This window comes from Triturus cristatus, chromosome 4_1, assembly GCF_964204655.1.
Source record: "Triturus cristatus chromosome 4_1, aTriCri1.1, whole genome shotgun sequence".
Classification (NCBI taxonomy): Eukaryota; Metazoa; Chordata; class Amphibia; order Caudata; family Salamandridae; genus Triturus; species Triturus cristatus.
Genome location: NC_140585.1, coordinates 63,965,537 through 63,993,455, shown reverse-complemented (window position 1 = coordinate 63,993,455; position 27,919 = coordinate 63,965,537). Strand labels below are relative to the sequence as shown.

The 27,919-nt window shown below is 46.1% G+C and overlaps 1 protein-coding gene across 3 annotated transcripts in view; it reads right to left on the bottom strand.

Annotated features, from left to right (window-relative positions):
• The window catches only part of LOC146839531 (N-acyl-aromatic-L-amino acid amidohydrolase (carboxylate-forming)-like), a 375,658-nt gene that overhangs the window by 94,461 nt on the left and 253,278 nt on the right, over positions 1–27,919 (bottom strand). For all 3 annotated transcript variants that reach the window (XM_085651586.1, XM_085651587.1, XM_085651589.1), the window contains one exon: positions 2,533–2,640. In XM_085651586.1, the coding sequence (XP_085507712.1) occupies positions 2,533–2,640 (108 nt within the window). The remainder of the gene's footprint in view (positions 1–2,532; positions 2,641–27,919) is intronic.

Below are 27,919 nucleotides of genomic sequence, written 5' to 3'. Positions count from 1 at the left end.
ATTTGGGGTAATGATTGATGGTGAACCACAAATTGAGATCATGTACATAATTATAAACTCTTGACTTGCCTCTTCTTTAGAGAGTACACCAAAGGAAAATGTATAAATTAAAACGATGGGGAGACAGGTTAATTGGACCATAGGAGATTTAAAGGAGGATAAACTCACAGATTGGAGTGATCTTTTAAAAGGATGTGACCTAGGCCAGCCCTTAGCCATGGAGGCCTGCAGCGCCGACACGGTCAATCAGAAGCTCGTGGTCGACAGTGTCAAAGGCCACAGACAGATCAAAGAGGACTAGCCCTTGTGTGGTGCCTCCGTCAGCCTCTTCCCGCATACTGTCAATGACTGATACCTGCTTCAGTTGAGTGGGCTGGCCGAAAGCCTCCCTGATGGGGGTCAAGATAGTTGGATTCCTCAAAAAAGGAGCAAAGCTGACTGGCAACATGTGCCTCCAGCACTTTCACTCAAAAAGAAACCAATGAAATGGGTCAGTAATTTTTCAGGATAAGGAGGTCCTCACCTGGTTTCTTTTGGAGTGGGACCACTATGGCCTCCTTGAAGATGTAAGGTACCATGCTTTGACTAAGGGAGTGATGGAGAAGTGAAGCAGCTATCTCAGGGAAATGTGAAAAAACATTTTGAAAATTCTCGGAGGGCAGATTTTTACATCGCAACATCCTTCACAACGCATACATTTACATCGTATGCCACGACAACAAATATTTTTAAACTACATTTACAACGCATTCCAATACATCACATTATACATTTACAATGCATACCATTACAACGCATACCATTACATTGCATTTAAGGTAAGTGTTGGATAGTGTAGGGGTAAAAAATACTATTCTAACTCCAGGGGGTGCAACAGTAGGGTAAGTGTTGGATAGTGTAGGGGTAAAAATTACTATTCTAACTCCAGGGGGTGCAACAGTAGGTTAAGTGTTGGATAGTGTAGGGGTACTATGCGCTGTAATGGTATGCGTTATAATGACATGCGATGTAATGCCTGCGTTGTAGTGTCATGCGTTGTAGTGACATGCAATGTATTGGCTGCGTTGTAGTGACATGCGTTGTAAAGGATGTTGCAATGTAATGACTGCGTTGTAAATGTAGTGCGATGTAATGACTGTGGTGTAAAGGTTGTTTCCCCTTCCACACACATATGCAGTGTCCTGAAGCCATTAGTAAGATGGCTCAAAACTAAGGCTACATGGAATAGAAAGTTTACACACCTCAGAGGCAGGATGTTTCCCCTACAAACCAACCATTCAGAAGCTCAATGGGACAGAGAGCCGGTCCTTACCCTAGAAGAATTATGAGGGTTCCTCTCTCTTTACCACTACAAAACAAGTGCCCGTCTCTCTTTAATACTAAAAACCAAGAGTTTGTCTCACTTTACCACTACAAACTAAGAGTTCATCTCTCTGTACCACTAGAAGCCAAGGGTTTGTCTCTCTGTACCACAACAAAACAAGTGCCCGTCTCTCTTTAACACTACAAACCAAGGGTTTGTCTCTCTTTACTACCATAAACCAGGAGATTCTTCTCTCATTACTATTACATACCATAGGTTTGTCTCTTTTTACCACTACAAAGCAAGGGTTTGTCTCACTTTACCATTACAAACCAAGGGTCTGTCTCTCATTACCACTACAAACCAAGCGTATGTCTCTCTTTACCATTACAAATCAAGTGTTCATCTCTGTTTACCACTACAGACCAAGGATTCCTCTCTCTTTAACACTACAGACCAAGGATTCTTCTCTCTTTACCACTACAAGCCAAGGGTTCTTCTCTCTTTACCACTACAGACCAAGGATTCCTCTCTTTAACACTACAGACCAAGGATTCTTCTCTCTTTACCACTACAGACCAAGGATTCCTCTCTTTAACACTACAGACCAAGGATTATTCTCTCTTTACCACTACAAACCAAGGGCTCCTTTCTCTTTACAACTATGAACCAAGGGTTCTTCTCTCTGTATCACTACAAACCAAGGGTTTTTCTCTCTTTACCACTATAAACCAAAGGTTTTTCTGTATCTTTGCAAGTATGAACCAAGGGTGTGTCTCTCTTTGCCATTTAAAACCAAGGGTTCCTCTCTTTTACCAGTACAAACCAAGGTTTCCTCTCTCTTTCCCACTACAAACCAAGGTTTCATCTCTCTTTCCCACTACAAACCAAGGTTTCATCTCTCTTTCCCACTACAAACCAAGGGTGCGTCTCTCTTTTCCACTACAAACCAAGGTTTCCTCTCTCTTTCCCACTACAAACCAAGGTTTCATCTCTCTTTACCACTACAAACAAAGGTTTCATCTCTCTTTACCACTACAAACCAAGGTTTCATCTCTCTTTACCTCTACAAACCAAGGTTTCATCTCTCTTTACCTCTACAAACCAAGGGTGCGTCTCTCTTTTCCACTACAAACCAAGCGTTCATTTCTTTTTACCATTACAAACCAAGATTTCGTCTCTCTTTAACATTTCAAACCAAGGGTTCATCACTCTTTACCACTACAAACCTTGATTAAACCTTTCGATGAAATCCAATCCATGTCTGATGAGAACTTTCATTTGAGCGAGACATTCTGCTCTGGCAACACCATGGGGCTGGGGTCCAACTTCCAGCGCTGGGGAGAGAAGAAGATTATTGGACCGTCTATATTACACATTGTGACACCTTCAGAGACATCGGTCAACCCACGTAATGTCTTTAAAAAAAGAGTGTGCTACTATCCCTTAGAGTGTTGAAGACCCACACTGCATGTCGACATCTCCCGCAGCATCAGGCATCCATCAGAAAGACAATCATTTATGTACAAAGGAAGTAACACAGTCCTTCAACGTGCAACCAGTGTGATATAATATTTCTTACAGCATGTGGGATATCACAAAAACCTATTCTCTGTGAGGTGACTTCTTTTACATCAACCCGTATCTTACCCAACTGTAGTTAAAACATATCCTCTATGAGATAACCAACCACTCTTACACCAGCAAGTGCCCCACGCGCAGCCACAGGCCACTTATTTCCATCAATTTATAGCACTTGCTTCTCACATAGCTCTTACTGACTGTGGGTGACCACTGACAGACCACCTTAGCACAGCTTCCACACCCCAGCCATGTGGCGTGACTTGTCTACACCACTGGACACCCTTTAAAGCCCAATACAAATTATTCTTTGTGAGTTAACCGCTCTTAGACCATCAGACATTCCTCTAGTCCCAAATAGGGATTCCTCTGTAAGATGATTGTCCTTACAGCATCATTCACCTCTCCTGCTTGCCCCAGATAGTTACTTCTGTGTAAATATATTGAAAACATCTCTCCCTGTCCAGATAACTCATATTCCCTCAGATATGACTGCTTTAACACTATCTGACGTACCACCCAGCAACAGACACATCATTCTCTGTGAGACGACAGCTGCGACAACATCAGGAACACCTTCATGCTCCATGTAGGAGAGTAGGATCTGCTTCTTATAGTTACCCCCACTTTTTGCTGATGTTTCACTGTTTTCGACTTAGATTGACTGGGATCCTGCTATCCAGGACCCCAGTCTAGCTGCTTTCTCCTCTAAATTGATTGCATGTACTTTAGGTACACTCCAGATTGGATTATGGGGTACCCTTATAAGTCCCTAGTATATGGTATACTATGTACCCAGGGCATAGGTACCCCAGAAGCCTCTCAGGGGCTGCAGCATGTATTATGCCACCCATGGGAGACCATTCAAAATGACACAACAGGTCTGCCACAGCAGCCTGTGTAAGGTGGTGCATGCACCCCTTACTTAGATATAGGTTCACTATATCAATCCCATATCATTGCACATATAAACCTATCAGTCACTTCTATTGCAGGACTTATCAATCCTGAAGCAAAAGACACACAATTGATGGACGGAATGCAGAACAAATCAAAACATTCACCCCCAGTCAAGAGATCTGGGTTAAATCCATCATTCGTTTGCTCACCATGCCACCCCGATTTAGACCTGGCCATATGCAAATCAGTCTTGACCCTGTGCCTCATGGGAACAGTCCAGCCCGAACTGCCAAGCCAAGTCCTCCCTGGACCGTAAACAAGCATCCTAGGACCGTTTTCGGGGTTTCACCCCTCTTCAGCCAGGATAGCTTGATTCCAGTCGCACAGTGAGCCCAGGACCCACGTCTGGGCATACCTGGCGCACTTAGGGCGAGAAAGCAAAAGACACACAATTGATGAACGGAATGCAGAACAAATCAAAACATTCAGCCCCAGTCAAGAGATCTGGGTTAAAACCATCATTCTTTTGCCCCCTAAAATCCTAAACTTACCCTTACTACCCCAATACCCATACCCCCTTAAAATCCTAAAATTACCCTTTCCACCTCAAAATCCAAACCCTCCCTGAACCCCAAAATTACCCCTAGCACCCCAAAACCCATACACACCCTGAACCCCCAAATTAACCATTGAAACCCAAAACACAAACTTACCCTGAACCCTAAAATTACCCCTGACACCCCAAAAACCCAAACACATTGTGAACCTTAAAATTCGCCCTGGCACCCCAAAACACAAACCCACCCTGAACCCTAAAATTAACCGTTGCACCCAAAAACCCAAACCCACCCTCAACCCTAAAATTAACCCTTGCCCCTCAAAACCCAAACCCACCCTGAACCCTAAAATTATCCCTGGCACCCCAAAATCCCAAACCCACCCTGAGCCCTAAAATTACCCCTTACACCCCAAAGCCCATACACACCCCAAACTGAACCCTTGCAGCCCAAACACACCCTGAACCCTAAAATTAACCCCTGGCACCCAAAAACCCAAACCCACCCTAAGCCCTAAAATTACCCCTGGCACCCCAAAACCCAAACTTACCCTGAACCCTAAAATGAACCCTGGCACCCCAAAACCCAAACACTCTTTATCCTAAAATTACCCCTACCGTCCCAAAACCCATACCAAACCTAAACCCCAAAATTAATCCTTGCACCCCATAACCCACACACACCCTGAACCCTAAAATTACTCCTGGCACCCCAAAAACACAAACCCACTCTAACCCCAAAATTACCCGACACCTCAAAACCCAAACCCACCCTAAACCCCAAAATTAACCCAGACACCCCACAACCCATACCCATCCTGAACTTCAAAATTAACCCTTGCACTCCAAATCCCAAACACACCCTAAACCCTAAAATTACTCCAGGCACCCCAAACCCAAACCCACCCTGAACACTAAAGTTACACCTGGCACCCCAAAACCCATACCCACCCTGAACACTAAAATGACTCTTAGCACCCTGTTAGACCCGGCACCTTGGCGTGGGTCTCCCTACCATTTTTTGCTGTTGCCTCATGTGTTTTGTGCTGGTGTAAGTTGCTCAGGGCACTGTGCCACTGCTGTCCAGTGCCACAGTGCAAGTGCTCCCTATCGTAAATTATTGTATACATTTGTGATTCCATGATTGGTTGGTTTGGTTTACCTGTCAGACCCTAGTACAGTGGACCAGGAGTGCCCAGGGCTTGAAAATCCAAATGCTGCTGGTGGGCTTGCAGTACTGGTTGTGCCACCCACAGAAGCATCCTGTAAAAGTGTGTCTAAGGTCTGCCATTGCAGAGCCTGCGTGCAGTCTGGTACTGTCATGCTGACTGGGCAAGTGTACCCACTTGCCAGTCCCTAAACCTTCCCTTTTCTTCATATCACACACCCCTATGGTGGCCCAAGGGCAGGGTGCATTGTAAGGATTAGGTAGGACATGCCCTGGTGTGTGTGGAATGTTCTAATAGTGAATTACAGCCATTTTCGTATTTCACTATTGCAAGGCTACTTGTTCTCCATAGGCCAGAATGGGCAGTTTGATTATTACATCTTATAATCCTAACTTACTCAGGGAACATGGTAGAAATTCGAATTTAGTATGCCTGAACTCAGAACAATAAAATACATCTTTTAGTGAAGTTGGTTTTAACATTCTGTGTTTGAAAATGCCACTTTTAGAAAGTAGGCATTTTCTTGTCTAACCATTCAAACCTGCCTCTGCTAGGCTGTGTATTCCTTGTCTGGGGTTTGAGTGACAGGGCTGGGGAATTCAAAGAGACAGGGTGAGGTGTCCCCGTGGTGAATAGAGAGATCTGCATCTAGATGGGAGGGAGGAGCTGCACCTGGGACCTGAATAGGGCTGTACCGTCCCTCCACTATGCTAGCTCCACCTCCTGTGGTGCGTCTGATGTCTCTGCCCTGCACTCTGAAAGGAAAGAAGGAGTCAGGTAAACAAAGTGCTCCAGGACTGACCAGAACCGGTTTGAAGGCCCCTCAGCCCTCAGAGGACAAAGGATTTTGGGGTATAAGAATTTAGATCACTTTGGGAAACAAGAAGAAACTCTGCTGAGGAGAGGAACCAAGAAGAAACTGAGGAGAGACTATCCCTGAAACTGGGGGATTGGCCTGCAGGGGTTGCCTACTGCCAAAGAGAGGAGAAAGGAACTTTGTGTGTACTTTTGCTCAACTTGTGAAGGATCTCCAAGGGCTTGGAAAAGAGCTTGCCTCCTGCTGAAGTCTCTGGAACAACATGTCAACCCCCAGCTCCCCAGAGTTCTTTGGAAGTGCCTGCTGCTGTTTTGGGCCTTCTAAGGGACTGTGTGTCGCAAGGAGCTGGAAGCGCGATTCAAGAAGGAGAAGCTTGCCGCCGTGGGAGCTGTTGTCGCATCGCGTAAAGTGTGTCGCCGCTGCAGCTGTCGCATCGAGCGGAAGCGTCTCGCATCATCGCAGAAGTGTCTCGCAACACCGACGAAGCGTGTCGCCATCGCAGCCATCGTAGTTGATGCATTGCACCACATCAAGAGAAGTCTCGCATCGAGGAAGAAGCATGTCGCCGTTGCAGCCGCTGCCGTCACATCTTGGATGACGCCGCTGTAGCTGTCGCATTGCACCGCATCAAGGAAAGCGCCTCACATCCACGGAGAAGCGTGCCGCCGTCAAAGCTGTTTTCGTCGCATCGCGTAAAGGGGTGTCGCTGCTGCAGTATCGCATCGAGCGAAAGCGTCTCGCAACGTCAGAGGAGAGTGTCACCGCCAAGGCCACTGTCGTCGCATCGCGTAAAGGGGTGTCTCCGCTGTAGCTGACGCATCGAGTCGAGTCTTCTCGCAACATCGGAGAAGCATACCGCATCCGGAAGATCTTCACGTCTTTATTTCTTTGCACCAAAATCTTCAACGCACCAACATCGTTGCAACACTTTTGTTGCCCTGCGTGTCGCATCTAAAAGGTACATTGACTTAAAGTGTCGCATTTAAGAACTAAGGAGAACTAAGCTAAATTCTACCATTTAAAGTAACAGTATTGTGTATTTTTGTCGTTTATGGTCTTGTGGTAAATCTATATAAAGAATACTTATTTTTTATATAAAACTTGTGTGGTGTCCATCTGTAGTGTTGTCATTTGATTACTGTATGTGTTCACAAATGCTTTACACACTGCCTCTGAGATAAGCCTGTCTCGTTGTGCCAAGCTACCAAGGGGGTGAGCAGGGGTTATTTTAGGAGTATACCCCCTTACCCTGACTTGAGGCGAGGTCCCTATGTGTCACAAGTACCTACCTATGCCAACTAGAGACCCCTAAGTCTAACATTGGTGGTCAGCGGTGAGGATTCTGGACTTGCATTTGTGACGCATGTACAGTGATTGGTGAACACTACCAGTGAGTGCAGACCAAAACGCAACCAATACTTGTTGGTAGATTCTTTTTGGGACTTTCTATTTTTCAGTACTGCCAAGCTTAACCATGGTGGAGAAAGCAGCATCCATAGTCTCTGTTGAGAATGAGTGGGAGTGGGAAGAAGAGAAATTAGACAGCTACACTGACAGGCAGCTGAAATTCTTCTGCAAGAAATTTAATGTTTCCACTACTGGATGTAAAAATAAGGCAGACTTCTACAAGGCGCTGAGGGCCTGGGTAGAAGCAAGGAATGCCACGGATGATGATAATGCAGAGGAATAGCTGGAAGGCCCAGTGGGTCCAAGAGGAAGGAGAACCCATTCCCCTACCGGAAGCAGTGTTTCTGTTAAGAGTCGATCTCCAGAGGAGTTGGCAGATAGAAAAGAGTGTAGGATGCACGAAATGGAGCTGACCAAGCCCAAGTTAAGTGGGCAGTTAGAATTTGAAATGCAAACTAGAAAGTTAGCCCTAGAAGAGAAAAAAACGCAGTTTGAACATGAAAAGGTTTTGAGGGAGTTGGAGTTGAGAGCCAAGAGCTTAGATATTGCTCCCTCTGGTGGCAGCACACCGTCAATGCCTGTGGAATCTAGAGTGCATATCCCTAAAGATGTGGTGAAGGAATTTAAAAAAAATGATGATATTGGGCAGTGGTTTAAGGCCTATGAGGTAGCCATGTCTTCCCACCGGGTCCCTGAGAAGGATTGGGGAGCGGGGTTGTGGGGGCGGTTCCTTAGTGAGGGGCGGGACACACTGCTAGACGTGCCTTCTGATGTCTATAATTCCTATCCCTACATGAAAGATGCATGTCTAGATATGGTTTGGTTTGGTTCAGGGGTTGCACAAAGATAGCAAACAGTACCTATGTTGAATATGTCACTTTTTTCTGCAGAGCAGTGGATGGTTGGGTGAAGGGTAGCAAAGTTGATGATTTTCAGGGACTTCTTGATTTAGTTGCATGGGAGCACTTCTCAAGTAACTGTTTTTCCTGAGCTACGCCAGCACCTGATTGATAGTAGGCTTACCAATCCTAGGAAGCTTGCTGAGGAGGCGGACCGCTGGGTCAGTACCAGGGTCCACAAGGGTCACGTGGGAAACTCAGCCAAGAGTGGGCAGGGTCCCCAGCAGAAGAGTGGGGGGCACAAGGGTAAACAGAGGGAGTTCCATAGGAGGCCCCAAGGTAATCCCCAAGGGAACCAAGGGAAAGGTTCTCAGCCTCCCCCCAGAAACTGTCAGGGGCCCGACAGGTCCACCTGTTCAAAGAGGGCTCCCGAAATGCTACAAATGTGGAGAACTGGGTCATTGTGCCAATGATCCCAAGTGTCGCCTGTTTGGAAAACCAGCACCCACTGGTGCAGCCCCCGGCAGATGGCTAGTGTAGCCCTGGGTGAAGAGAGGGGTGCCCAAGGTGGGTGGGGTCCCGCAGAGATGTCCCTTGTCTCTTTAGGAGACTGTGAGGTGGTCCCCAGGACCCAGCTGCCTGATAACACTAAGAAATGCAGACAGTGAGTGACCATCAATGGCCATAGAGTGGCTCTTAGAGATACAGGAGCCAGTGTGACAACTGTCAAGTGTCACCTGGTGTCTCAAGAGCAGGTTGTCCCTGGATCATTCTACCCAGTTGTTGCCGCTGACAACACAGAGTTGTTTTTGCATTTGTCACCCCGAGTGGGAAGGGTATGCTCAGACGTGAGTCCCTTGCTCTCCATGCCACTGGAATCAAGCTATCCTGGCTGACGAGGGCTGAAAGCCCGAAACCGGTCCTAGGATGCTTGTTTCCAGTCCAGGGAGGACCTGGCTTGGCAGTTCGGGCTGGACTGTTCCCATGGGGCACAGGGTCAAGACTGATTTGCATATGGCTGGGTTCAAACTGGAATGGCATGGTGAGCAAAAAAACGATGGATTTAGGCCCAGATCTCTGTACTGGGGTGAATGTATGACATTGTTCTGCATTCTGTCCATCAATTGTTGTTTTTGCATTTGTCACCCCGAGTGGGAAGGGTATGCTCAGACGTGAGTCCCTTGCTCTCCATGCCACTGGAATCAAGCTATCCTGGCTGACGAGGGCTGAAAGCCCGAAAACGGTCCTAGGATGCTTGTTTCCAGTCCAGGGAGGACCTGGCTTGGCAGTTCGGGCTGGACTGTTCCCATGGGGCACAGGGTCAAGACTGATTTGCATATGGCTGGGTTCAAACTGGAATGGCATGGTGAGCAAAAAAACGATGAATTTAGGCCCAGATCTCTGTACTGGGGTGAATGTATGACATTGTTCTGCATTCTGTCCATCAATTGTTGTTTTTGACAACACAGAGTCGTCACTGCGAAGTGGCTCAGGTTCCCTTTGAGTGGGGGAGGGTCTCTGGTACTCTTCAGGTAGCTGTGCGGTCCGCCATGCCTGTTGACTGTTTGTTAGGGAATGACTTGGAGAGCTCCCCTTGGGCGAAGGTGGAGCGGAGTGCTCATTTAGAAATGTTAGGTTTGTCTGACTGGGCGTGTGTGACCACCCGGTCCATGGCAGTGAGTAAAGGTGCTCAAGAGGACCTGGAGCCTGAGAGGGAGGCCCAGGCACCTGCCATCAAGAGTAGAGGCAGGTGGTGCGGGAAACCGGCCCCCGAAGGTCCCACGGTCCAGGAGGGAGCAGACCCTGAGGGGGATGCCCTGGAGCCTACAGGGGAACAGGTAGCCGAACTGGGGGACCTGCCTGAGCTGACCCATTGATAGCAAGAAGGAGGACCCTCCAGGGAGGAATTCTACAAGGAGCAGAAAGAATGCCCTTCTCTTGTGCGTCTGCGGCAACAGGCAGCAGGTGATCAGTCGGGGTCACATTGGATCTACTGGGAGAATGACCTCCTGTATACAGAGCCTAAGGTTACTGAGCCTGGGACAGGCCGTGTGCTGGAGGTACCCCAGCGCTTCAGAGACTTTTTATTGGGGCTGGCTCATGATGTTCCATTGGCGGAACATTTGGGGCAGGACAAGACCTTTGAAAGGCTTGTCACCCATTTTTATTGGCCCCAAATGCGCAGGAGTTCAGACACTCACTGCAGGAGATGTCAGACTTGCCAGGCAAGTGGAAAGAGTGGGAGGAAGCGCAAGGTTCCTCTCCAGCCATTCCCTGTAGTCAGCACCCCCTTTGAACGGGTGGGTATTGACATTGTGGGGCCACTGGACACCAAGACAGCCATGGGCAACAGGTTCATCCTGGTCTTGGTGGACCATGCCACCTGGTACCCGGAAGTCATACCTCTGAGGACAGTGGCGGCCCCGTGGTGGGACGAGCACTGATGGGCATGTTCTCCAGAGGGTGATTCCCTCGCGAGGTAGTGTCCGACTGGGAAACCAACTTCATTTCCAAGTATATGAAGTCCCTGTGGCAGGAGTGTGGTGTAACCTATAAGTTTACCACTCCTTACCACCCCCAAGGAAACGGGTTGGTTTAGAGATTCAACCGAACCCTAAAAGGCATGATTATGGGCCTTTAGGAACCTATGAGGCGTAAGTGGGATGTACTCTTACCATGCCTACTCTTTGCTTACCGTGAGGTGCCACAGAAATCTCTAGGGTTCAGCCCCTTTGAGCTTCTCTATGGACACCCAGTGAGAGGACCTCTAAGTTTGGTTAAAGAAGGCTGGGAGCAATCTCCCAGGAAACCTCCGCAGGATGTATGTAGCTACATCCTGGCCTTTAGGAACCAAACTCGGCGTTTCAGGCAACTCGCTGAGGCGAATCTGGAAGCCAGCCAGGAGGAGATGAAGCGGTGGTACGACCAGAATGCCACTCTGGTAGAGCTTCAACCTGGTCAGAAAGTGTGGGTCATGGCCCCAGTGGAGCCCTGCGCGCTCCAAAATAAGTGGACCGGACCATTTGAGGTTGTGGAGCGCAAAAGTCCGGTTACCTACTTGGTGGACTTGCGGTCTCCCAGGAACCCCTTGAGGGTCCTGCATGTCAACCGCCTGAAGCCCCACTTGGAGAGGTCCCAAGTGGGCATGCTCTTAGCGACAGATAATGGAATGGAGGAGGAGACCGAGCCTCTTCCAGACCTCCTGTCGGTGACAGAGCAAGATGGGTCAGTGGATGGTGTCAATCTCTCTTCCACCCTGACCCCTGTGCAACAGAATGACTTCCGCCAGTTGCTGGGGCAGTTTTCTGACCTGTTCTCCCTGGTTCTCGGTGTCATTGATTGGCGCGTCCATGATGTGGATACTAGGGATAGTTCACCTGCGAGGCACAAATCCTACAGGGTGACTGACAGGGTGAGAGCTTGCATCAAGGAGGAGGTCTCCAAGATGTTTGCATTAGGGGTGATTGAGTCCTCTATCAGGCCTTCGGCCAGCCCAGTGGTCTTGGGCCCAAAGGCTGCCGCGCAGGGTTCCACACCAGAACTCCGGTTCTGTGTGGACTACCGAGGGCTCAAATCAGTCACCAAGACTGACGCGCACCCCATCCCCAGAGCTGATGAGCTCATAGATCTGCTAGGGGCTGCACGGTACCTCAGCACGTTTGACTTAACGTCTGGGTACTGGCAGATGGCCTTGACTGATGGGGCAAAGGAGAGGTCAGCATTCTCCACCCCAGATGGGCACTACCAGTTCCGGGTTATGCCCTTTGGGATGAAGAATGCCCCTGCCACCTTTCAGAGGTTGGTCAACCAGGTGTTGGCTGGACTGGACTCGTTCAGTGCTGCCTATCTGGATGACATCGCAATGTTCAGCGCCAGTTGGGAAGAACATCTGCGCCACCTCTGGGAAGTGTTGATGGCGCTGCGGAGGGCAGGCCTCACGATCAAGGCGAGTAAGTGCCAGATCGGGCAGGGTTCCATGGTGTACTCGGGACACCAGGTAGGGAGCGGCCAGGTGGCGCCCCTGCAGCCCAAGATTGAAACCATCCTGGCTTGGGAGCCGCCCAAAACCCAGACAGAGGTGAGAACCTTTTTAGGACTCACGGGTTACTACAGGAGGTTTATCAAGGGGTATGGCAACATTGTTCCACCCTTGACAGCGCTGACTTTCAGGAAGCAGCCCAAGAAAGTGATTTGGACTGACACCTGTCAGAAAGCTTTTGAGGCCCTAAAAACTGCTATGTGCACAGCGCCCGTGCTCTTGGCACCCAACCTCTCCAAAGAGTTCATAGTGCAAACAGACGCTTCAGAGCATGGTGTGGTGGCTGTTCTATCACAGATGAATGAGGAGGGCCTAGATCAACCCGTAGCCTTCATCAGTAGGAGGTTACTTCCACGGGAACAGAGGTGGAGTGCTATTGAGCGTGAGGCTTTTGCTGTGGTCTGGGCACTTAAGAAGCTGAGACCCTACCTGTTTGGGACTCACTTCCGGGTTCAGACATACCACAGGCCCCTCACATGGTTGATGCAGATGAGGGGTGAGAATCCAAAGCTGTTGAGGTGGTCCATTTCCCTACAGGGGATGGATTTCACGGTGGAACATCGTCCCGGTACAGAACACGCCAATGCTGATAGTCTGTCCAGATTTTTCCGCCTTAGTGATGAAAACTCCCAGGAGGTAGGGTAGTTCTCCCCACATTTCAGCTGGAGGGGACACGTGTTAGACCTGGCATCTTGGTGTGGGTCTCCCTTCCATTTTTTTGCTGTTGCCTCATGTATTTTGTGCTGGTGTTAGTCGCTCAGGCCACTGTGCCACTGCTGTCCAGTGCCACAGTGCAAGTGCTCCCTATTGTAAATTAATGTATGGATTTGTGATTTCATGATTGGTTGGTTTGGTTTACCTGTCAGACCCTAGTACAGTGCACCAGGAGTGCCCAGGTCCTGTAAATCCAAATGCTGCTGGTGGGCTTGCAGCACTGGTTGTGCCACCCACAGAAGCAGCCTGTAAAAGTGTGTCTAAGGTCTGCCATTGCAGAGGCTGCATGCAGTCTGGTACTGTCATGCTGACTGGGCAAGTGAACCCACTTGCCAGTCCCTAAACCTTCCCTTTTCTTCATATCAGACACCCCTATGGTAGGCCCAAGGACAGGGTGCATTGTAAGGATAAGGTAGGACATGCCCTAGTGTGTGTGGCATGTTATAATAGTGAATTACAGCCATTTTCATTTTTCACTATTGCAAGGCTACCTGTTCTCCATAGGCCAGATTGGGCAGTTTGATTATTACATCTTATACTCCTAACTGACTCAGGGAACATAGTAGAAATTCGAATTTAGTATGCCTGAAATCAGAACAATAAAATACATCTTTTAGTGAAGTTGGTTTTAACATTCTGTGTTTGAAAATGCCACTTTTAGAAAGTGGCCGTCGCAGCCGTTGCCGTCGCATCTTGGATGACGCCGCTGTAGCTGTCGCATTGCACCACATCAAGGAAAGCGCCTTGCATCCACGGAGAAGCGTACCACCGTCGGAGCTGTTGCCGTTGCATCGCGTAAAGGGGTGTCGCCACTGCAGTATCGCATCGAGCGGAAGCGTCTTGCAACATCGGAGGAGAGTGTCGCCGCCAAGGCCGCTGTCGTCGCATTGCGTAAAGGCGTGTTGCCGCTGTAGCTAACGCATCGAGTCGAGTCTTCTCGCAACACTGGAGAAGCGTACCGCATCTGGAAGATCTTCACGTCTTTATTTCACGCACCAACATCGTTGCAACACTTTCGTTGCCCTGCGTGTCGCATCTAAAAGGAACATAGACTTAAAGTGTCGCATTTAAGAACTAAAGAGAACTAAGCTACATTCTACCATTTAAAGTAACAGTATTGTGTATTTGTTGTTGTTTATGGTCTTGTGGTAAATCTATATAAAGAATACTTATTTTTGATATAAAACCTGTGTGGTGTCCATCTGTAGTGTTGTCACTTGGTTACTGTATGTGTTCACAAATACTTTACACACTGCCTCTGAGATAAGCCTGTCTGCTCGTGCCAAGCTACCAAGAGGGTGAGCAGGGGTTATTTTAAGAGTGTACCCCCTTACCCTGACTAGAGGTGAGGGTCCCTATTTGTCACAAGTACCTACCTGTGCCAACTAGAGACCCCCAAGTCTAACACACCCCAAAACCTAAACCCACCATCAACCCTAAAATTACCCTTGCTACCCCAAAATCCATACCCACCCTAAAACTTAAAATTACCCTTGGCACCCCAAAACCAAAATCCACCCGGAACCCTTAAAATTAACCTTGGCACCCCAACATCTATACCACTACACCCCAAAACCTGAGGAAATATGAATTTTTATGGTCAATTGTGTCCCCTATCTTAGACCCCAACGGCTCCATGTACATACTACAAGTACATGTATGTTCCCTCCAGTTCCAGCTATGAAGACGCAAATACATGTGCGTCCAACGTTAACATGTCCTCTTTCGTATCTGCCATGAATGGGCCGGATATTCCATTCCTAAGTATGATTGGCCACCGACTTTATATGGTACACTTTTCACGTTTTACAGTTCAGGCGAGTAGGCCCTGAATTCTGCCATCAAGCCTTTTCCTGCTTCTGCCTCTGAAATGCTTCAGCCTAGACCTGCATCTGTATCCATGAACTTTGTCTTACTCCCTGCGTGGCTAACGGTGCCTACCGCGGCCTGCTGCCTGTCAAAAAAAAACTGTATTCAGCCTTCAAGTTATCTGCTCCGTTCCTCATCCAATGCATTCCTGTCTAAATAGCTTAGGTAAACATCCCTCTAGCTGCAGAGCAAAGGGCCCGGCCTTACTGTCTCCGTGCAAGTAATTCATAGCCCCTGTTACCATGGAAGATTCCTGCCCCCTCGCATCTCATGTAGACACCTAGACGCTTGTACACGCACTAACAGTCAGTATAGAATAGGATTTGTCCGCGAAGACCTTTTCTTCCAGATAATATAGTTCCTTAAACACAAGATATTAGATATGATTTAGGACTAGGTTGTCCTGACACCCCAGACTTCTGTCTCCACATGTAGGGCTAAAATGTCAAGTTCCCTTCACCCTCTAGTTGCACGTCAATCACACGTCATGCGGCTGCGCGCGCATCTCTGCCGAATATTTCTGCTGACACTGCAGGATTCTCTTATGGATCCACCCACTTGTGACATCATTTTAAATGACGTTTCTAGTATACGCCTATTATTACGCCTATTTTCATTACGTATGTGTATTCTTATCTGTATTATCAGCTGTTACGCCTCCTGCATCTGTCTTAATGTAATGCTTTTCATATATATATGATTACTTGTCAATAATGCATTGCCTATCCCTTCCTGAACCTTCGTGGTGATGGAATATGATTGCCTGGTTCGAACCATAATTCCTTTGTAAGGAATAAAGTCCTTTTCAGAACCTCTAATACCACGGATTCTGCCTCTTATTTTGACTGAGTTATTCTTACTAGACTTTACCGCATAAAAAAATAGTACAGGTAATTTAAATATTTACCACATAAATTGGCGCCCGAATAGGGACACTTTCTCATCTCACGCGCCGGAGGTGCGTTGCAGGCTCGGTCCCCTGCCACAGCTGAACGGATAAAAACGCGTACCCGCAGGATTTCCTGTATCTCCCTCCGGCCAAGCGGGGGTGACTGAGGCTGCGATCAACACCCAGACGAGGCGGTGAGAAGTGCGAAGTATCCCGACCAGAGCCTAGCTGAGAGAGCAAGATCCGAGGTATACAGAGGCCCACCAGGTTCCGAAGTTCCGAGTCGAGTCGAGTCCAGTCGAGTCGAGTCGAGTCCAGTCCGGTCCAGTACAGTTCAGTTCCGAGGCCTTCCGTTCCGTGCTACCCGGTGAGTACCGTTGCCGGGGAGGCATTTAGACGTGCACATTAATTTGTGCCGGTCATGACGGGTTTGGGTACACAAATCCGGTCTGCACTGTTTTAGCAGTGTATCTGTACTGTTTAGCAGTATATCTAGTAAGTTCACGTATATAATTCAGTATTATCTAGTATTAGTATTATGTCAGTGACTAGTTTTCTTCTAATTATCATTGTTCGTTAAATGTTAAATGTTAAATGTTTTAATAGGTTTTAAAATTGTGGTATGAATGAGTGTTCATTATTGTGTTTATCGTATTTATTGTGTTCAAGTCCAGTTTGAGTAAGAATCAAGTAGCAAGGTTTAAAGATGCCGTTCTTTTCAAAATTAAGACAGATCAAAACTAGAAAAGGAGTACTCGAAGAAGCTGTTCCCATTCCACCTAGGGACACTCCTGGGTACTTTATGTATCATAAACATGGCCTAGATGCCGTATTATATCTTGACTTATGGGTGGACTACACCAAGGATCTAGCAGAAAGTCAGAGGTGGCCCGCAGCTGGGACATGGGATGCAGATTGCATCATGAGAGTAGAAGAAGAATTATGGAAAAAGAAAGCCAGACAGTCACAGAAAGATGCCATTGAACTATGGCGCAAAGAGTCAAAAGTTTCTACTCGATACAGGGGCAAGCAGAACCACTATCAGTCACAGCGAAGTCCCAGGGGCACCCCTCTCAGGCTCACAAAATATTTCCCTTGGTTTTTCAGGAAAGCCCACTATTAACGAAGTATCGCAACCACTTACATTCACAGTTGGTCCATTGACACGGACTACAGATCTATTGCTTACGAAATCATGTCCAGAAAACTTGTTAGGTATAAAAACATTGAAAGCTCTAGGAGCTATAATATGCTGTTCTCCGGACGGAGTACGACTATTTTTGCGTGACTTTAAAGGTCACTACGTGTCTAGAGACATGGATCACCGGTTACAGAATCTACCTGCACATTTATGGGCGCAAGGCCCCACTGATGTAGGTTGTATGCACATTACACCATATCGAGTCACACTCAAAACAGGAGTAGTACTACCACGAATGCGACAATACAAATTACCACCAGATGCTGTAGTGGCTTTGCTGCAAATCATTGACGAGCTCATTGCACAAGGAGTGGTAGTGGAAACCGACTCCAATGTATGTAATTCCCCGATAATTCCGATTCTTAAACGAACTGATCCAAAAGCACCGCCAGTATATCGATTAGTTATTGATCTACGCGAATTAAATAAATGCATTGTACCACAATACCCCGTGGTCCCAGATATCTCTTCATTATTAACAGCCATAGATTCAGAAGCAACGTTCTTTACTGTAATTGACCTCAAGAACGCCTTCTTTAGCGTCCCAATCGATCCGGAAAGCCAATATTTGTTCGGATTCAGTTTAAATGGACGAAGTTTTAAATTCACACGCGCACCTCAAGGATTCACAGAAAGCCCCAGCATCTATAGCCAAGCACTGAAAAGAGAACTTGACAGTATCCACATGCCAGCTAACACTGCCCTGCTTCAATATGTCGATGATCTGCTGATCACCGCCCGAAGCGAACCTGAATGTGAAAAAGCATCACTGACGGTTTTACATTTTTTAGCCGACAAGGGGCACAAAGTGTCCCCTTCGAAGTTGCAATTCTGTGTCCAGCAAGTTGTGTAACTTGGGCACTTGCTGTCCAAGGGGGGAAGACAGCTTACACCCGACCGCATCCAGTTAATTGTTAACATGCCGCCACCCAGGACACAAAAGGAGGTGCGGGCATTCATAGGCCTCACTACGTATTGCAGGCAGTGGATCCCTCAATATGCATTTCTAGCAAAACCACTCATTCAGTTGACAACACAGGAGGCAGCGACATCGACTGACCTCCCTTGGACTCAGGAACATACACAAGCGTTTGAATGCTTAAAGAAAGCTTTATGCCAAGCACCTGTTTTAGCAACACCATGTTACAGCAAACGTTTTACACTCTTTGTCACGGAACGTGAAGGTACTGCTTTGTCAGTACTCACACAGGAACAAGCAGGATCACACAAGCCATGTGCTTATTTTTCTAGTACATTAGATCCCGTAGCTCAGGCTCTTCCTGCGTGCCTGAAATCAGTCGCAGCAACAGCTTTAGCAATCAGACAAAGCGATGCCATAGTGTTAGGACATCAATTGACAGTACAAGTACCACACGCAGTAGAGGTTCTCTTGAACCGGACCCAAACACAACACTTGACTATAGCAAGACTGACGGGTTATGAATTGACATTGTTCCAGCCACACATAGAAATCAGACGTTGTAGTACATTAAACCCTGCCACACTTTTGCCATTAAGTGGAACAGACCCATTGGCACATGATTGTATTGAAGTTATTACTATTACAACGAAACCCAGACAAGACTTGACAGATATTCCACTATCAGATCCAGACCTGACATTATATGTAGATGGTTCATGCATGAGAACAAATACAGGAGAGTTAGTGGCCGCTTATGCAGTCACAACAGACACTGAAGTTATTGAAACAAATTGTATCGATACCTTGTCAGCTCAAGCAGCAGAGCTCATCGCTCTGACACAAGCCTGTATTCAAGCCAAAAATAAGAAAGTCAACATATACACAGATTCACGTTATGCATTCGGAGTCGTCCATGACTTCGGCGTGCTTTGGCGAGAGAGAGGTTACTTAACTTCTCACGGTGCCCACATCCAGCACGGTCCCCTTATTCAAGCTCTGTTAGATGCAATACATCTGCCGACTGCAATATCGATTATGAAGTGTAAAGCCCATACAAAAGTGACTGACATTATTTCTCAGGGTAACGACCTAGCTGACAGAACAGCTAAACAGACTGCTCAGAATCGGACTCATCCAACTGACACGACAAAGACAATAGTTCCGACACCAACACACTGCATGACAGTTAAGGATCCCGCCCTTGATGTAATTGACATACAGACACATGCTACACCAGAAGAAATAAAGAGATGGACTGAATTAGGAGGGATCCAAACGGATCAAGGATGGATGACAAAGGGAAAATCTATATGGTTTCTCCCCGACTCAATGGTTCAAGTCATCATTAATACAATACATAGTCCAGCGCATCTAGGAGAGAAAGCTATGCTAGACAGTATTCAACACATTTGGTTCAATAAACACTTGCGAGCAGCAGCTAAACAGAAAGTACGTACCTGCATGATTTGTTGTCAGTTCAATCCAGGAAAAGGCGTACCTGTAGAACAGGGTGGATTTCAACCCCCCGATCACCCTTTTGAAGTCCTCCAGATGGATTATATCCAGATGGAACGATGTCGAGGATTCAAATATGTCCTCGTAGTTGTATGCGCTCTTTCCCGGTGGACAGAGGCGTATCCCGTCTCAGATTACACTGCCCCGACTACTGCTAAACAGTTAGTTCGAGAATTCTTCCGCCGGTATGGTTTGCCCCGTATCGTGTACTCAGATAATGGCCAGCCGTTCTCATCCGAGTTAATGAAGCACATTTCACTCTTGTTAGGCTATCAATGGAAATTCCACTGTGTCCGACATCCCGAGGCAGCAGGTCTCGTGGAACGTCATAATCAGACCCTGAAAATACGACTTGCAAAAATCTGTAGAGAGAAAGGTGTCGACTGGATAGTAGCCCTACCGGTTGCGCTCTTTTACATGAGAATGGTAGCACATTCTCGAACAGGGCTATCCCCGTATGAGGTGATCTTCGGTAGGCCACCAAATATGTGGGGGACGCCTATACCTCGTAAGATCACTGATGTTGATTGTAATATGCTGACAGATTACCTGGCTTCCTTGATGTCTGCACTACAATCTTGTCGTTCACAGGTAGCTGCAGCTTTTCCCGATAACACTGAGGTGAAGCCTCATGAAGTGGTTCCAGGTGACCTGGTACTGGTGAGGAACTTCGACAGGAGGAGTCCGTTGGAGCCTCGCTGGCAACAACCAAAACTCGTTTTACTGACCACGAGGACAGCCGTGAAGATAGAGGGCCGCAAAGGGTGGTTGCACTCGAGTCATATCAAGAAATTTCATGGACTACCATCGGATTTAAACGTCCAACCCTGCATTCCCTCACCGACTGACTCAAAACTTCCCTCGGTTGAAAAGACAGAAAAAGAGAACTATAAACTGAAACTAAGGTCTAGCAAGTCAGACAATTCGATTGTTTAAGTCCTCTCCAAGGTGAATCGGTTGAATTAAGTCTTTGACATGTATCCTCTAGACCGAATGAGAGAGAAAAATAGACAGAAACAGCTCAAGAAACATGCATACTGTAAATCACTTCATAGTCACTGTATAGTGACATTGTTGATTATGTTTTTTCTAAATCTTATTATTATTACTGTAAGTATGCTGTTACATATGTACTATCCTATTTTCAAGCGTGCTTACAATGCTACTGCCGAACATTCTTTTAGCGAATTACCTCCGCATGAGTTGTCCTATAGATTTGCGCTGCGCAACAACACATTCATTAGTATGTTACATCATTCTCATCAGACCAGCAATGCTACAAATTGTTGGATATGTGGCCGACTCCCTCCCTATCAGAAATACAGGGGAGTTCTGCCCCTCTTTCAGTATCCATTCACACACAATGGCTCCTGTGGAGCATGGTTTAGTTTGATTAATTCCCTAGATTCAAATTCAGTAGTTTATCAAGACAACTGGGTTTGGGGAAACCTGAACCTAGTTTTACTTAAAGTCTGCTACCCTAACAAGGAGGGACTTCCCAAAAGAACAGGGACTGATCTAGAAAATGAAGTATATGGATTAGGTAACTTTACACTTAACCTCATGATCCTGAATGTTGAATCCGAAGCTACACCAATCTTGCCCGCTATGTCAGTATTTCCAGTTAGAGGCGAATTATGTGTAAGAAAGAATGGTTCAATACACATGGGCCATAGTAAATGTACCACTGTAATAGAATTCAGTGATAAAGGCAAGTCTACATTTAGAGTTTCCCGTCACTCTTACTTCATCTGTGGTCATACCGCATACATACGCCTACCCCTAGATTGGGATGGTACCTGTTACATTGCATTCCTTCTGCCACCTGTTTTCCTAGCCCCGCCTGATTATCATAGGAATACCCATTTAGTACACAGTAGACAACAGAGAGATCTCCCGATTGTCGACTACACTGAAACAGCATGGGAGAAATACACAGATTTCAATAAAGGTTTCTTTCCCTACATAGGTACAGTCACTAATAGTAAGCTGATACGTAGATTAACTAGAACCCTTGAAGCAGTAGTGAATGAAACTACTTCCGCCTTAGGCAACTTAACAGAGGAGCAGTCTGCGATGCGGATTGTTGTTCTTCAAAATCGTCTTGTCCTTGACGTCATTCTGGCCGATAGGGGCGGAGCTTGTAGGGTCATCGGATCAAGTTGCTGTGTTTTCATACCAGAAAACGCGCCGTCAGTGTATAAAGCCATAACTCGACTTCATAAAATCGTAAGCTAGATACATCAGAATCCAGGCACCTGGACTTGGTCCGGTTGGTTCCGGAGCGTATTGTCAGCCTGGGGATGGAAAGTCCTATCCTTCCTAGGTATTGGCCTTCTCATAGTATTCAGTTGCTGCCTATGTTTACAATGTGGACCAGCGATTTGTGGCCTGTGTGCCACATCGTGTATTCCACGTACAAGTTTTCATTCAAGATCCCGGAAGAAGAAAGAAGAACAAATGATGTTACATGAACAGATTGATGGATTCCTGAAGATCGATATTTCCTGAGGGTCCGTAGGGGACAAGGAGGGAATGAGGAAATATGAATTTTTATGGTCAATTGTGTCCCCTATCTTAGACCCCAATGGCTCCAGGTACATACTACAAGTACATGTATGTTCCCTCCAGTTCCAGCTATGAAGACGCAAATACATGTGCGTCCAACGTTAACATGTCCTCTTTCGTATCTGCCATGAATGGGCCGGATATTCCATTCCTAAGTATGATTGGCCACCGACTTTATATGGTACACTTTTCACGTTTTACAGTTCAGGCGAGTAGGCCCTGAATTCTGCCATCAAGCCTTTTCCTGCTTCTGCCTCTGAAATGCTTCAGCCTAGACCTGCATCTGTATCCATGAACTTTGTCTTACTCCCTGCGTGGCTAACGGTGCCTGACGCGGCCTGCTGCCTGTCAAAAAAAAACTGTATTCAGCCTTCAAGTTATCTGCTCCGTTCCTCATCCAATGCATTCCTGTCTAAATAGCTTAGGTAAACATCCCTCTAGCTGCAGAGCAAAGGGCCCGGCCTTACTGTCTCCGTGCAAGTAATTCATAGCCCCTGTTACCATGGAAGATTCCTGCCCCCTCGCATCTCATGTAGACACCTAGACGCTTGTACACGCACTAACAGTCAGTATAGAATAGGATTTGTCCGCGAAGACCTTTTCTTCCAGATAATATAGTTCCTTAAACACAAGATATTAGATATGATTTAGGACTAGGTTGTCCTGACACCCCAGACTTCTGTCTCCACATGTAGGGCTAAAATGTCAAGTTCCCTTCACCCTCTAGTTGCACGTCAATCACACGTCATGCGGCTGCGCGCGCATCTCTGCCGAATATTTCTGCTGACACTGCAGGATTCTCTTATGGATCCACCCACTTGTGACATCATTTTAAATGACGTTTCTAGTATACGCCTATTATTACGCCTATTTTCATTACGTATGTGTATTCTTATCTGTATTATCAGCTGTTACGCCTCCTGCATCTGTCTTAATGTAATGCTTTTTATATATATATATGATTACTTGTCAATAATGCATTGCCTATCCCTTCCTGAACCTTCGTGGTGATGGAATATGATTGCCTGGTTCGAACCATAATTCCTTTGTAAGGAATAAAGTCCTTTTCAGAACCTCTAATACCACGGATTCTGCCTCTTATTTTGACTGAGTTATTCTTACTAGACTTTACCGCATAAAAAAATAGTACAGGTAATTTAAATATTTACCACAAACCCAAACCCACTTATCTTATACTTACATGTAAAACACATATGCCTTTACCGTTCATGCCTTTACAATAAATTTGCTGTAAAGGCATGCATGGTAAAAGCATATGCATTGTAATGCCATGCGTTGTAATGGCATTGCAATGTAATGGCAACGCGTTGTAACATTCGCGTTGTAAGGAAAATGCTACTTATCCAGCATGCATCTGTTCTTGGCATATAAAGCTGTAGATTCATATGCTTTAGCATAGATCGCCATCTGGTGTTGGGTCCGGAGGTTTGCACTTTATTTTTCTTTGAAGAAGTCTTTGTAGTCACAAGGTAGGTGAGTCCTCCTTTCGGTGATAGTATGCATGGGCATCGACTCCATCCCCAGATTGTTTTGCCATAAGGTGATGATGGAGTTAGTAAGAGTAGAAAGAGATGTTCATGTATAGTGTATCTAAGTAAGATAATACTGCAACAGATAAATGTACCCGGGGAGGCGGGTGGGTGCATATGAATCTCCAGCTTTATATGCCAAGAACAGATGCATACTGGGTAAGTAGCTTTTTCCGTTCGAGGAATATGAGCTGTAGATCATATGCTTTAGCATAGACTATACAGCAGTTATCTTCCCAGCGGTGGCTAACCTGTATCCGTTGCAGTGGTTTGAAATAGTGTTCTTAAAATGGCCTGACCCACACTAGCTTGTTGTTTTGCTAACACATCTTCACAATAGTGCTTTGTGAATGTGTGTGACGTAGGCCATGTTGCTGCTTTGCAGATGTCATTTAATGGTATCAACAAATTAAACTGTAGTAATGTCAAGCAAGGCGCACCTCAACAAAGCTGATGTGATCAGATTAGGTATTCAATAACACTTGTCATATAATATTTCGAATACAACAGGAACAACCATATTATTACGGTGCCACTCGGGATAAAAATGCACCTTACTACCTAGGTGCTGGACTACACAGATCATGCGATGCATTCCCCGTGATAAGCAAAATTATATACAAATATCCCGGCACTCAAACGTAACAGCTATTATTTATATTGGTATTTAGCCAAAAAGACAAACATATTGTATCATCAATAAGTCACTGGCTACAAAGCAGATTGAGGTTCTCACAAAATATGTATCAAAAATCATTTTATTTTGAAAGACTTTTTGTAAATGAACATCACAATTCTAAAAGAGACCAAGAGAAAATCAAAATTCCCTAAGTACATATACTTCTAGCCTACAGTTCATAAGGTAGAAGTTTGTAATGTCAAGGTCCTGGTCCAAATGGGTAGCAGCCGCAACAGCCGACACGTGTTTCGTCATGTCTTGTGACTTCCTCAGGGCTTTTTCAAATATTTGTAATTTCTATATCCCGTTCAGACATTTGTAATTCCCAATGGTATTTTAATCCTTTCCTTTCCAACAGAGCACTAAGATTTCAAAAAGTGCGGCATTCGTTGTCCGCTTATTGTAGACATATTCCTGCTATTACGTAAGAACTATTTATATAAAGGTTGTATCAGCTTGGCTTGTATTAGGAAAATGTGTCTCCAGCGAGTATTCTATATTTAAGCACAGATGAAACGTTTTTCCAACGTGTATGCGGCCCAGAACACTAGTCTTAGAAATGTATCCATTATAATAGTCTTCATTTCATCTTCTAGGTAGTGGTTTTCGTTGAGGACTTTGGTTTCACCATAGTCCTAGCTTAAATCTGCAACCGTGCAAGTTGTTACGGTCTTTCGTTGTGGATGATATGTGGGGCCCATGCTTCCGGATTTTCAAATAATATTGCGCGGGCTTATAATAGCCGGTCGTAATTCTCACCCACTATGGTGAAACCAAAGTCCTCAACGAAAACCACTACCTAGAAGATGAAATGAAGACTATTACAATGGATACATTTCTAAGACTAGTGTTCTGGGCCGCATACACGTTGGAAAAACTTTTCATCTGTGCTTAAATATAGAATACTCGCTGGAGACACATTTTCCTAATACAAGCCAAGCTGATACAACCTTTATATAAATAGTTCTTACGTAATAGCAGGAATATGTCTACAATAAGCGGACAACGAATGCCGCACTTTTTGAAATCTTAGTGCTCTGTTGGAAAGGAAAGGATTAAAATACCATTGGGAATTACAAATGTCTGAACGGGATATAGAAATTCCAAATATTTGAAAAAGCCCTGAGGAAGTCACAAGACGTGACGAAACACGTGTCGGCTGTTGCGGCTGCTACCCATTTGGACCAGGACCTTGAGATTACAAACTTCTACCTTATGAACTGTAGGCTAGAAGTATATGTACTTAGGGAATTTTTATTTTCTCTTGGTCTCTTTTAGAATTGTGATGTTCATTTACAAAAAGTCTTTCAAAATTAAATGATTTTTGATACATATTTTGTGAGAACCTCAATCTGCTTTGTAGCCAGTGACTTATTGATGATACATTATGTTTGTCTTTTTGGCTAAATACCAATATAAATAATAGCTGTTACGTTTGAGTGCCAGGATATTTGTATATCATTTAATGGTATGTTTCCCTAAGAATGTCATAGAAGCCCCTAGTTTGTGTGTAGAGTGCACCCTAGGGGGAACTGTTAATGTGCGCTTAGCTTTAACATAACATATTTGGATGCATTCAACGATCCACCGTGCAATACCTGCTTTGATATGGGATTGCCTATATGCCGTGGTGAAAAGCAACAAAGAGTTGTTTTGTTTTACGAAAAGATTTAGTTCTTTCAATGTAATACAGTATTGCTCTTTTTACATCTAATGTGTGAAGAGCATGTTCTGCCACTGAGTCTGGTTGAGGAAAAAATACAGGTAGCTCAGACTGGTTGAGATGAAAGGCAGAAACAACTTTAGGTAGAAATTTGGGATTCGTCCTAAGAACCACTTTATTCTAATGAATTTGTAAAAATGGTTCTTGTATTGTTAGTGCCAGGAGCTCACCAACTCTTCTGAGAGATGTGATGGCTATAAGGAAGGCTACTTTCCAAGTGAGAAACTGTAGCTCACATTTGTGCAGAGGTTCAAATGGTGGGCCAATGAGTCTTGTAAGAACTATGTTAAGATTTCACATTGGAGAAGGTGGAAGTCTTTCTGCTCCGGATCTTTGTGTTTGACAGTTTCGGCTCCGAGGACTTCTGTATTGAAGGTGTCTTCGGCGCCGGTTTCGTGGAGACTAGCAAAGCCTTGTGTTTGTGTTTCGGTGCCGAAGGTGTTGGCTTGGCTCCAGAATGAGGCTGTCTCGAGCCCGAAGGCTTGTGTTTGTGTTTTGTAGCCAAGCCCAAGGGCGGGGCGTCGGAAAAAAAATGTCAGTGCCGACCTGAGCCCGAGGGCAAAGGTGATACCGGAGCCGCAGGTTTTGGGTGAGTGGGCACAGGTGGATCTGTACTCTCAGTACATTGAACCAGAGTGATGGTCGGTTCTTCTTCCATGTCAGAATCAGCTTCGGACAAGGAGACCTGCTATTCTTCCTCGGCTTCTGGATCTGGCTGGTGGGAATCAGAATCTTCGCTGAAGATATCTGGTACGGAGCCGCTGGCGCGGTGCATCTCATGGCATCGAGCCTGATGGTCACGGATGGGTTTCTTCGATCGGAATGATCGACTCGACAAGCTTCACAGTCCTTCTCTGTAGGAGAGTAGGATCTGCTTCACATGGGTACCCCCACTTTTTGCTGGTGTTTCACTGTTTTTCGACCTCAGTCTGGCTGTGGCCCTGCTAATCAGGGCCCCAGTCTAGCTGCTTCCTCTCTAAAATGGTTTCCATGTACATTAGGTACATCTCTAATTGGATTCTGCAGTGCCTTATAAGCCCCTAGTATATGGTAAACTATGTACCTATGGCATAGGTACCTCAGAGGCCTACCAGGGACTGAAGCATGTATTAGGCCACCCCTGGGAAGCCCTCCAAAATGACACCACAGGTCTGCTACTGCAGCCTGGGTTAGGTGGTGCATGCACTCCTTACTGTGATATAGGCTACCTATATCACTACCATTGCACACACATATAAAACCTATAAGCCACTCCTATGGCAGGCCTTAACAATCCTGAAGGCAGAGTGCTTGGTTTTTATGTGAGAGGGTGCCCCTGCATGAGCAGAGCCCCTCTGCAGCGTTCGGAGTACCTCCTCTGATGCCGTTTGTGGTGCAGCCTGACCATATACTCTTAAGTGCATTATAACCTCGCGGTAAATGCTAACTTTGGACTGGCTGCACGGAAACATGTCGTGTTTGGTGTCAAACACTTTGGAATACTACCCCCCCCCCCCCCTGCCAGTTCTGGCGGAGGGGGTAGCATTCCACCCTTCTAGAGGGAGAGACATGTTCACACTGGTCTACCTGGTAAAGACTTTCTAAAGCCCAGGCATCACAAAATGAATGCCACTGCCACAGACACGGGTCTGGCCTCCTGCTGCTGACCGAAACTCCGGCAGGGGAGACCTGGACAATA